Genomic DNA, 12,676 nt, shown 5'->3' with positions numbered 1-12,676 from the left:
TCATCAATAAAGATTTCTTCCAGGAGAACAGCTCATTCATCTGGTTGCACAATCACTATTACCAATGCAAAGAAAGAGACAGGAACCTGCAGTCAGGCAGGGAGGAGTGGGACACAAACTCTTTCAGTGGTAGTCCACAGTCAAACTAAAGTAACACGAAACGACATCCTCAGGTTTATTTGCCCTAATTAACTCATGATTTAAGTTAAAATGGTATGAGCAAGAGTGCAGACATACGTGCAAGTCTCATGCCCTGGTTTAAATGGAACAACTCTTTAGCAGAACTGCTGCATTCTTCAAGTACAGAAATGCCAGGGACCATGAAGACTTCTAAACAACAGAGCAGTTTTCACTGAGTAGATAAAATAAGTTGCCGCTTAATAGTTAGAGCTGTGAAAAAATTTTACTGAAAGGCAGAGAAGACAGGAAAAGGAAATCAGATGAAAGGGTAATGAACACTTGCTATGGTGGTCTTCCACACCCAGTACAGAGGACAAAATCCATCAGGGACTCTGGTCCATAAATCCTTTGCAGACAAACAGAGCAGCTAATGCAAACACACTGAGAAGGTTGTTGGAAATTTTATTTTAAAAAATTCTATTCTGTCTGCTTCTGATGATGTTCTGGAAAGGGTCATTTGTGAAAGATTCAATAGACAAACTAAAAAATGAATGGGCAATGATGCATTTTCCTCAGAGAGGAATAATTGCGGGAGGGGGAGCAGAATCACATAGGACAATACAGAACAAGGTAAACATTAAATCAACTTTTAAAGATCTTTTAATTGAAGTACAGGATAGTAGAAAATAACTACCTTTTTGTGCTTTAGCTGTTATTTCAAAGTATTTAACTGTAAGATCTTGAATAGAAAGCACAGCCACGTGGGCTTTTTTCTGCCAATCGGCATCTTCTTTTTGCAGACTCTCAATTCTTCTGGGGCCTAGGTAATCATTCTCAATCGAGATCTGAAAATAAATCAATCCATAATTAACAACACAATGAATTGTTGCTATTTTGCCAACAGCAATCTGTTTCAGGGTGGAAGGAGGGAAAGTGGGGAAAGAAAGGTAAAAAAAAAAAAAGGAGGGAACCACCAGCAAACAACCATGATTTCTATTAAAAGGAAAAAGATCCTTTAGTGTTTTCTTTAGAAAGTGTTCCTTTCTGTTGAAAAAGATATATTCAGGGTTTCATTACTATTCTTACTGAAGTGCAACAAATTCAAATATAAGTTTGATTTGACAGTATCTTATTATTAAATATCTTATTATCTTCAGATAACAAGCGTGCTCTACCCAGGCTTTCTTCCAGCAGATAACACTCCATTCTGAAGTAAATGAATGCTCTTATCTCAGAACGAAGTGAGGGGCAGGGGGGAAGAAGGGGAAGTAATCTTCTATGTTTTGTTATTTATGATTTTTCAAAACATATTTTCCTAGTGACTGGGAGTTTAAATATCTTTTCACTGTTAAAACTAAAACAATTTTGTTTTGAAGTGACAACTATCTAAAGCCAGTAAAAGATTCGTGGTTTCTTTTAAAAATTAGTAAACATACAGCTTTCTCTCCCAAAACTGAAAATTTTTTACACACTTCCTCAAAGTTAAAGTCATAACCTTAGTCCTCACTACGTAGTCCCCACTGCAGACAACAGACTATCTACCAAAATAATTAAATATTTGTTTAAGTCTGATTCTGCCAGACCAAAGCCTTAATTTTGAATATTTTTCATTTATATCAGTCAAGAAGACACCCCACTAGTGTAGACACTTAAAACAAAAAAGTACTCATAATCTTCTGGGTTGTTAGTTATTTTAACCTGAAGCTCTAATGGCTCAAATTTTTACGTTAATTTTACAAAACTTCAACTTGGTCTCAAAGAGCAAACTACAAACAGAAGGGTTTTAAGTGACTGTTCAGGATCTACCTTTGAATTTCCACTTACCCCATTTCTAAGATGGATGATTTTTAGAAGCAAAAATGCACAATGTCCTCTAATGCCAACTTCTTGGAAAACATAGTTTAATAATATTTTAGTCTACTTCTTGTAAGCCTTTGTAAAGGCAACAGGCAAAATAAAAATGTGAACAAAAGATAGGTGAACAATAATTTTACTGGATGCGTTGCTGTGCAATTTGATGAAAGACGAATGTTCCATGATTTCCACAGGGAATGCTTATGAGCAGGCAGACAAGAAAATTTCCAAATAAAAGTGCATGTATAGATCAGTGAACAATGACTAGTGAAGTTAATGCTTTCCAAGTAGTGGGAACTATGAAACAGCATGTTCATTTGAAAAGTAGGATTAAAAAAATGCAGTCAGAAGTCTTCCTCCTCTATTCCTAGGTAAAGATGATGTTGGAATTGACATGGGATCACTGAGTAATGTAACATTCTTGTCAGATGTCATTTCTAAGAGAGTAAAAAGTCTCAAAGTAACAGTTCTTCATAAGGTTTTGCCTGCCAAAACATTATTCATAAATCTCTAGCTTGTGCTGTGCGTTATGTACAAAGTACAGTTGTACCTTTGCTCCCTAGGGCAGATATTTACAAGCAACAAAAGAGGGAAGCACCTTTTCTTTAACTGCAATCCCAAATATTTCATCCATACCTTCATTCACACTGAGGGTATACATATGGCGAGGCACCAAAAACACAAGAAGCCCTGTCTGGAAGGAGGTCCCGAAGAACCAGACCAACATCATGTCTTGAGGCTTCAGCAACAGTGTCGTGCTTAATGAAAGCCTGAAGAGAGCCCCAACTGCAGACATAGGATGGACGCTTTTCACTAACGCTGCTTGAGCTGGCCTGCCCTGTTGCTTAGCAGTCTTATAGCCTATACATACATAGCTTGTTACTCAGCAAGATAGTCAYGCTCTTACAATTATTGAAAGTTCTTCTTGAAGCGTCTTGTAGAACAAACAACAGAAAAAAAGGCACATCTAATTTTCACAATATACAAGGACCATGCACAAGGCTGCTTTGGCCCTTGCATTATGCAGCTTGGATAAGATGGGAGAGAGAGCCCATTTCTCCCCCCACACACAGTGTCCATTTCCTGGCTCCAAAGCCACAAAACGATGGAGGAGGGAGCAGGCTTAAGGGACAGAGTCCTGGGAATTGAGAGATGCAAAATGCTCAGATTAGGCTCTTGGGCTGATTCAAATGACTGGTCCTCAGTCAAAGAGGCATTTGTCACTCTTTGGATAGTGTACTTAATTATAAGATAATACACTGCAGCCACTTGCTGCCAGCCAAAGTCATCTTAAACAACTCGTGGAGCTGTAAGAGTCAAATGAATCAAACAACACTCAGGGAAGTTAACTGTCTATCAGCATGCCAGGAGCTTGGCATTGTGTATTACAAATGAAAGTTGTCTTTTACCTAGGACAGCCAGACATGTTCTAATGCAAGGGGAAGGAAAGCGATCAAGTTGCTTTAAGATTTCACTTCAAGAGAGGATTTCATTCTGTGGAAAGCAGGCTCTGTCAGAAGGACACTCCAGAGTGGTAAACGAACACGCGCTACACTGTGTCCTTAAAGGCAGGTCCTTGCTTCCCAGCTTTGTTTTTATTAGCTCACTGACTGTCTCAGTGGCAGCAAGCTTTGCAAAGTCCCATTTGGTCCCTTGGAAGTTGCCACCTCTGAGGTCCAGCTGCCTGCTTCTCCCTTCTTCTCTTGGCAGCACTGCAGTGTTTCTGCCCAAGCCAGAGGCTCCCTGCTCTGGGCTTGCCTGTCACACAGACCCTGTGGTGTCTGGCAGTCTCTCCAACCACCTGAACATGCTCCAGTGCTGCCCAGAGGAAGAGCAATCTCTTCCCCTCTGGCCAGTGGGTTCCACCTGATTTAATTTCTCCATCAAGAAATGTAACGAAGTCATTAAAAATAAGATTCAAGTGTAAAAGAAAATACTGATAGTAACCATTCCGAAGGCAACTACTGGCATTCTTTATAGCCTAAGCCAAATAACTGATATAAACTAAAAGATGGAGAGAGCAACAAAGAGTGTGCAAACAGCCACTTTTGGCCATGTACCTGGAACGCTCTGGGGAGACAGAAAAAGAAAAAATAGAGCCATATTGTGAATGTATATATTGACAATCACCAATTACTTAAGGGAGGAGGGGAAAAAAAAAAATCAATTTTTGAGTGCAACCTACCTAGACAATTAGATTATCTAGTCACTGATGAAATTTATGCTTGTCACACCCTTATGCAACAGGATAGATGATCAACAGAGAAAAAGAAAGATGAAGAACAGTAAGTGGTAAAACATACACCGTCCCCCTTGCCAAATGGTTGTCTGAGCCTTATGTTCCAGATCACTTCTCCATTTAGACAATCCCTCCTCCACACTGGACTCCACTTAGCCCTGTACAGTACCACTGCAACAAATACATAAATATACCCAAACATTTTATATTATTTAAAATTAAGATTTAATATATCTTTATATATAAAACATAAATTATTTAGAGTTGTGCCTTATTACAGGAACTTGAAGGTAAGACCTAGACCCTGGTAGTTTAATTAAGGGAAGATAACAGCTGTAATAGGGAGAAAAGTTGGGGAGGAGAGAGGGAGAACCCTTCTATGGAGGTTGCAACTCATGAGGAACATCTGGCAGCTTGATCAATTTTCTCAAACTAGCAAATTGCCTCTTCACCTACAACACCTTCATGCAATGGAGGAAGAGATGACTCTCAAATCTACAGTTTATCCTAGCTGAGAATTTAATGAGGAAATGGGAAACACATGGGCCATTAAACAGCAGCGTGAACAGGCCCATGAGTTTTGAAGATTTGTTTTCTGTATTCCCCTTTAAAAAATAATCCCCTTTAATGAATATATCTGAAGGGAGTAACCCTCATTAAGAAATTAAAGGAAACTCTTACAAGCTTCTACATTCCATTACTGTTTGCAATGCAGGCATATTATGTTTAGGCTTCCCTTTGCTTACTGCACCTTTATGATGCCAGCATCTTTTGCTTTTATAGTCCACAAAAAGAGCACAGGATGTTTTATAGAATCAACAGTAACATACAATTAAGATGACTACTGTCCAACTTAGACATGACTAAGAGAAGGTACCAAAAAATAGAAATAGGCAGAAGGAGGAAAGAAAAACTAAATCACACTGTCATCTAATTGCTACTTCTCTTAAATATATGTATCTATTTTTGATTCAGTAAAAATTTATTTTAGTTAAAAATTAAGGAACTCTGATAATATGGTTGAAGTTTTTTCTAACTTATAAGGCTTTTCAGTTCCCTAATATTTTCCTCAAACTCACTTTTTTGGTTTGAAATTTTCTCATTTGGACTCAAAGTTCTATAGAAAAAGTGTGGCCTAAGAGAAAAAACTCTCATCTCACAAGTAGATCACATAGCCAAATCTACAATTTTCTTTCTAGTAATCGTTTTCCCAAAAAGGACATTTCAGCTAATTCTTCCTAAGCTATATTCACCTTCAGAAGAATACAAACCTTATGGTAAAACTGGCTCAGAAAAAAGTAAATTTTACCTTAAGATAAAATTCATTTTTGAAGGCTTCTATATTTTGCAGGCTAAAGCATTGGATAATGCACTGGAACTAAGAAAATTATAACAGCTTTCACAAAAGTAGTTCTTGGGAAGCACACAAGAAGAGGAAGAAATAGCAGAAGCCATTAACTTCAACACTTCTTGGAAACATCTATTTCCATTGACGATTACTTCAGAGTAATGGAACATAAAAGAACACATTCCTATACCGTATGAACATGTCCCTGAAAGAAAAGCAATTCGTTCTTCAGAGGAAACAAACTGAAAAGAGGTCTCTATTCCAGCCTGTGAGCAAGTGAGATCGAATCAGAAAGGCAAGACTCTTGTACTGGAGTACAGAGCCATTCTTCCCTGGAAGAGTTCACAGACAGTCATTATGGTTCACTCCATCTTTTTTTCCCCCCCTCTTTTAAACACTCCCAGTAAAGAGAGTAAAGGAAGCTTATGGAGAGAATATATGAGAAACAGACCTGCAACTACAGAATTTTGTTACGTTTCAGATAGTATATATCTAAATAAAGGAATACTCCTCAAGGTTCTTCAATACCTTCCAGGTTCTTTCTGAAGACAGCTGGGACAATAAAGGGCAAGACTGACAGGAAATAGATTTAGGCCAGGTCACATTATAACTTAGACAGGGATCTGTCACCTTTCAACAGTTCCCTTCATTATTCTTCTCCTAGATAGACTCATAATAGGCAGAAAAGGAGAAAAAATAAGATATACCAACAACAGACTGGTTAATTATAGGAAAGAACGAAAGCAAGCTGAGAGCACATTACAGATGGCAGAGGCAATACATTAGAAAGAAAACAGCTTCATATGGAAAAGAGTGTTTTAGCACAAACATTTAGCAAGCTTTCTTTGACATAGTCCAAGAAGCAGAACAACTCATTCTAACCACAGCCTCCTGAATATATTAGCAAGAAAGCACGCATTTCAGCTTCATCATCTATTCAGAGACTTCTTAAAGATGGTCTTACAGATTTTAATTCATCTATGCTCTCAACTGGTAGCCCAGGACTATTTCCCAAAATATATAATAATTCCGTATGTACAGCCCCAACTTATATTAAGTGAAAGCAATCTGCTATAAAATGGACTTTACAGTTTTACTGGTTTTATCCTAATGACTACTGACATGGACTTTAATGTTAATACATGCAAATTAACTCACACTGGAGGGTTTGGAGTCCTTACTGGGACTACCAGTACAAGCTACAGGGGTTTTGTAATATCTGTATCAAGATATGGGAGAATGACAGCTACAGTTCAATAAAGACATAGACAGTAAAGGCAGTAACAAAATAAAAAGCAAACAGGATGTTAGGACATACAGAACGGAAACTAAACAAGAATTGTTTAAAGAATGTTAAAGCTGCTAAATTCAAGTACTTTCTCTTGGAAATTGACAGGATTGAGGCTAATTGTTTAGTTGTGTCTTCTGTATATTTACCCATGTGTATCAACAGTTATACAGCGTTTATTTACATTTCAACTTCATTGACTGAACTCCAGCCGAAAAAAAGTTCGCCAAATGAAAGTTTGATTTTTTTTTTTTTTAAACAAGACATACACTAGTTACTTGAAAACTTTGTTTAAAGCAAGTAATCTTGCGTGTTTCAGGAAGTTCTAGATCCTCCTGTGGACTAAAAGGATTGGATTGATTTTTAAATCTTCAGTTAAAACAACCTTAATATATACAATAGGCACAAAATGTTAAGCACATGTCCATCAAGAATTCATCAAAATATGGTTGACAATTTTTATATACAAATATACTGAATAAAAGATAAGAAAAAAGTAAGGGTGCTTAAGTATTAGACAAGAAGAAATCTGAGTAAAGACATATTAAATACCCAAGGATAAGGGTGCAACTAACTCCAAAAGAAGCCCTACAAAAGACAGTATAAAGACAGCAAAGATTATGAAAGCTTATAAAAATCAATTTTTTCAGAGCACTACTTAAAAAACAAACAAACAAAAAAAGTAGATTTCATTCTGCTAATAGATTTAGGTAACATGAACTTGCAAAACTTGCAATCCCATGATCAAGTTTTTGTCTCATGAAGACCTTAATTCTTTTCTGGCCCTCCACAGCCTGCAGAATATTACTGCAAGGTCTCTTCCTTCTTTCTCTCTTTCTCCTTCCCTCCATCACTGCAAAAGAAAATTCATGCATTTCCAGGTTTCACCCTTCTTTACTCTTTCCCTTGCAGGAACACACAATGGCATATTTTCTGCATGCTTAAAATCCTTGAAGATACGTTTTTCAAAGCATACTCAGATTCTGCATCTTTCCTCACCATTTCCTCCAGTATTCAAATCTTAGATCAAACCCAAGGTTGTCCTAGCCCTTGCTGCCAACTGTAACCATTACTAATACTTGGAGAAACAACTTAAGAAACAAGGTTATGGATTGTGTGATATTTCCCAACTTCTATTACAGACCAGCTTAGAGGCTTCCTGAGCTGAAGGGTAATCATTGTTGATAACAACTGATGGGGCTGCCTTTTTTTGGACTCATAAACTGTGGAAATTACTGCCACAGAGCAAGCGATGTCCTTTCAGAAAGAGGGGGGGAAGAGGGGACACTTGGTTTTCTTTTGTTTGCAGTAAAGCACCAAAATTTCATTGAGGGGCCCCTATTTTTTAGCATGTGAAATAGGGGAAGAAATCATTCCATATTTCCTTCCCCATACCATTCATGATTGTATAAATCTCTTATTTTTCATGAATTGCCTCTTTTCCAAACAAAGGTGATGTAAGTTATTCTCTCTGTCTCTGTACTGAGCTATTCATAATGTTTACCTTTACAATCCTTGCTGTCATCCTTTAACTATTCTGATTCTACAGTATCCTTTTGGTAGGGAGAGACTAAAACCACACACAGTGTTTAAGATGCAAGTTTATCACAGATATATACAGAGGTGCAATGTTGTTTTCTGTTTTTTCTTTTCTAATAATTCAAAACCTTTACTTTCCTCTTAAAAAATGCTGAACAGCAAACTCTTCTCTGAGAACTCCCCACAGTAATTCTCATACCTTTTTCCTCAGGAGTAGCTAATTAAGTGCAATTTCTTCAGCTAATTAAGTGCATATGAATGTGTACGTAGACCTACAGATGTTGTCATCAGCGTTCCACCCATGCATTACTTTACATTTATTGACAATGAAATTTTCATTTTATTGCCCGGTCTTCCAGGCAAGCCTTTTGTAAGGGAACTTCGGGGAGGGGGGAACAGCTCCAAACATTGGTTACATGCCATGGTTTTGTAGTCAGCGGTCTCATACCAAGAGCTCAGGTTTCTCACTGACGCAGACTACCAGCCTGCCTTTCATCAAATTGCAGGTTAGAGCACCTTTTTTTTCCAAAGGTATATAAAATCTTAGTTTTAAAATCAGTAATACATTTTGGTATGAATTCATATAAAGAAGAGCTTTATAAATCTACAGGAGAGTCTAACTGAGAATGTAAACAGAGACTGGCATACAACCTTTCCTAGAAAGTATAAAGACTATCATAGAGTACACCAGTTTCTCAAATAAGAAAAGAATATTTTCAACAATGTTTGTTACCTTCATTACAAATCCAGTCATTTTGCATAAACTTAGATTACCATTTCTCCCCAACTCTACAAGTTTTTCAAAATCCAAATTTAACCATAATTTCTAGTGATGTGAGGACACTTCCTCAACTACAGATATACTATCCAGACTTAGGAATTTTTCAGTGTTTCACTCTGCCCACTGAATAATACCTTCATTTTGTTGTTTTTTTTAATTAGATATTTTTCATCAAATTGTTGTCAGCAAGTCACTAACTAGTCTGTAACTACCTGAGGGTGTCGTTTGCCCAAAGTAAGGAATGAAGTTGAGCTGACTGGCCTGCAAGTAATCTTGATATTTTAACTGTTGCTGCTTCAGTGTCTTCTAATGGGCCTTATATGCAGCTTTGCTTTCACATTTTTCACTGCAAGACAACTACACACTCAAAAATATAATACAAGATTTAAAAAAAAAAAATCCTCAGTTCAAAAATCAGCTAAGACATCAACTATTCCAGAGCCAATAAAAAAACCCATGGATTTAGCAATACAGAGGTCGTCTATTTGATGTTTGGGAGCAAGATTACAAATTAGACTATCAGGGATTGAAGACTGTTCCCCTCCCCAAAACATCTTCAGTTGATTTCCCAAGCACAGGCAATGGATTTTTGAATAAATATCACTCACATGAGATTCATAATAAGAATGGAACATGTATTCATTTTTCATTCCAACCTAGGACACAATCTGAGAGAGAATTTTTTTTTAAATATTCTCTCCATTTTGTTAGCTATTCTTATGATTAAACTTATCTTCTGCTTTGAACTTGTTTTCAAAGTATGAACCCTTTTTTTTCCCCAAAAGTTAAAATGTTAAATGCAACATAATTTATTCCAAAGTATTTCATTTTAAACAAATCAAAGTCAAATTAGCTATGAGGTTCAATACTACTACAGTTCACCATAAAGTATAAAAACAAAAAATAAACCAGAATACATCTGAGCCAAAGTTAGATTTTCCTGCTTAAAGGAGCTTGAAAGAGCAACATAGACTAATAAACAATCCTATAATTTCAACCCCCCCCCAAATTATATTAAGCTATTTATCAAGCTAATTACTGCTCTAACCTCTTACTTCCAGTGTTAGACCTCAACATGAGTAATATAAAGTCCTTAAGCCTTACATTCAAGTGAATTCATGTATGTTAGTGAAGATAAAGAAAATGCATCCAATGAAACTAGGAGTGCTTTTAAGTATATATAATGTATAAATACATTTTAATGTTCTCATTTCCCAAATCTGAATTGGGGTAATTATGACTGTAGTCTCTCACCTGTATAAAGATTGTATCAGTACTCAGTTAAGCAAACTCAGTCCAACTCAGACCTTCAAGAATCCTTTTGTCAAAGTTTTTCTGGCACCTACACGTTGGCTATGAAACAATTTATCTTAAGTTTTATTTTTAGTCTAATCCCAAGCACAGTTTTTTAAAATGTATTAACAAAAGAAAGCCTCTCATTGACAACACTTGAGTTTTGATCAAAGACACAGTACCTAGTCACCATGACTATGAAGTACTGTCCAAAATAAAAATCCAAAATAAGAAAGTAGCTTCTTTCTCTCCCTAAAGGCCAGTGAACACTAACACATATATGTAAAAGGATCTGGGTTTTTTGGCCTGTGAAGTTATTCTTTTGAAAGACATTTTTGAACAAGTAATCAGATTTGTAACTTCTATCAAAGACCTCTTTATATCTTGGTCCTAAAGGGCTTAAGGCTTGATCCTATTATCTGTCAGTAAGTTCTACAGCCAAATACCAACTACTAAAAGCAGCCTGCTCCCTCTCTAATTTCAGAATGGAATATCTGACAAAATTCAGATTTAACTATCCAAAAATCAAAGGCACCAGATCACAGTTAGCTACTCTGCTTCTTCCAGCTTCTGGGAGAAACATTTCATCTCCAGTTTTCCAGCTACTGATGTCTAATACTTCCCAGCTTTCTGCTACCACAATCTGTATTTTTAATGTAAACAAAATTAGCTAAACTTTCACAGGAAAGAAATCCATTTTGATAAGTGGAAAAAAAGTTTCACATTTCTATCTACAAATTTTAAGATCAAAAACATTACAGATTTTTGTTTGGTTCATTAAAAGTCTCATTTCTAGCAAAAAGAACATCTTAAAATTCATTTAGAATTCAAATGTTAATGCTAGATAAAATAATCTGTAAATATTGTTTGCACTGTGGTTCTAAGTTCATACCTCTCTTCAAGGTCTTCTGGGAAAGCTACAGATATAGACAGACAGCCAAAAAATATATATAATTCAGCAATTGTACATTAAGCTTCATTTGCCTGATGCCTATGTTACATCTGAGAATCTGAGATCAGAAGGAATGGATCAATAACCCAAACAGTGAAATTAACAGACTAAAACTCACTGGTTGAAGGTTTTCACGTATATTTTATCTCAAACAGCAACAGCCCAGAAGCAAGGACATTAAACGATGTCTGTACAAATCGAGCACAGCTTCTATTTGTTCAGTTCCTTGACCATACCTTCTCCAGCATTCAGTGAACAGAATCACAGTGCTGACTGTTTGGCTGAGTTATCAATGCAACATTTCATACTTACCATATAAAATACAGCCCCTTGCACACACTAGCTAATTAGACAACATTTCAATATTCAACTGAACTTGGAATTGCTTTTCTAGTCTTTCTCAATCTGATATGATAATTCATTAGGAAGTGGCTTACATTTGTCTCCACAAGGTCTTAGAGCAAAGTGGGATTATTCCCACCTTAGAAAGAAAAAACATAGATCCAAAACACTGCCCTGTTTGCAATCCCCACTTTTTCAAGGATGTATGATAGCTGGACACCGTTTTGTTATGCTTAGAGAAAGGTCCCCATTGATTTCAGTAGCACTTAAAATATTAAGCATTTCTGCAAACAAAACAGGTTTCTGAAGCTGGGAGCCCACAAAATGAGAAACGCATCACTGCCAAACACTTTTTCTAGGTCAGATGGCTAGTCCATAATCAAAAGGAAATTGTGGCAGAACCCAGTTTTCCAGAGCTGCATTCCACTTCATAAGGCCATCAGCTCTCCTTCCCCAATCTTGTACCTTTTTCATTACATGTTTTCTAAGTTCAGCAATAACTGAGAGGAGTCCTTCAAACTGTCAGCTTCACAGTACGGCTTTGATTTCTCATCCATACTGAATAACCCATCTTTCACGCTGAATAAGGCAAAGCACCCATTGAAAAAAGCTATCAAAAAAAAAGTGATCAATTGCGGGGGGGGGGGGAGATAAAAAGACTTCTACCATGGACAACACTAATTCTGCATTTTCAAGCTTCTAAATACTTTAGGTTGTTATGAACAAACTTTATCTTATTTTTATTATTTGTTATAAAGGTAATGATAAACACCCTGGCAGTGATTAACTAAGCGCCACAAGAGGAGGGAACACATTCAGTGTGGAAGGCATCTGCAGAGAATCTAGCTGTCCTACTCTAACAGGCCTCTGCTGAGCACATACAATTTTGTGCATTTGTTTGTTTCTCCCTTCCCTCCCAC

General features: G+C 36.7%; 1 protein-coding gene across 1 annotated transcript in view; it reads right to left on the bottom strand.

The window, feature by feature from the left end:
• Positions 1 to 12,676, bottom strand: part of JMY (junction mediating and regulatory protein, p53 cofactor) — a 73,795-nt gene that overhangs the window by 38,649 nt on the left and 22,470 nt on the right. The window contains exon 3 of the mRNA XM_026073761.1: positions 815 to 965. Coding sequence (XP_025929546.1) covers positions 815 to 965 — 151 coding nt within the window. The remainder of the gene's footprint in view (positions 1 to 814; positions 966 to 12,676) is intronic.

The sequence above is a fragment of the Apteryx rowi genome, unplaced genomic scaffold (genome assembly GCF_003343035.1).
Source record: "Apteryx rowi isolate R43461 unplaced genomic scaffold, aptRow1 scaffold_377, whole genome shotgun sequence".
NCBI classification, from domain to species: domain Eukaryota; kingdom Metazoa; phylum Chordata; class Aves; order Apterygiformes; family Apterygidae; genus Apteryx; species Apteryx rowi.
This window is presented reverse-complemented; position numbering and strand designations above follow the sequence as displayed.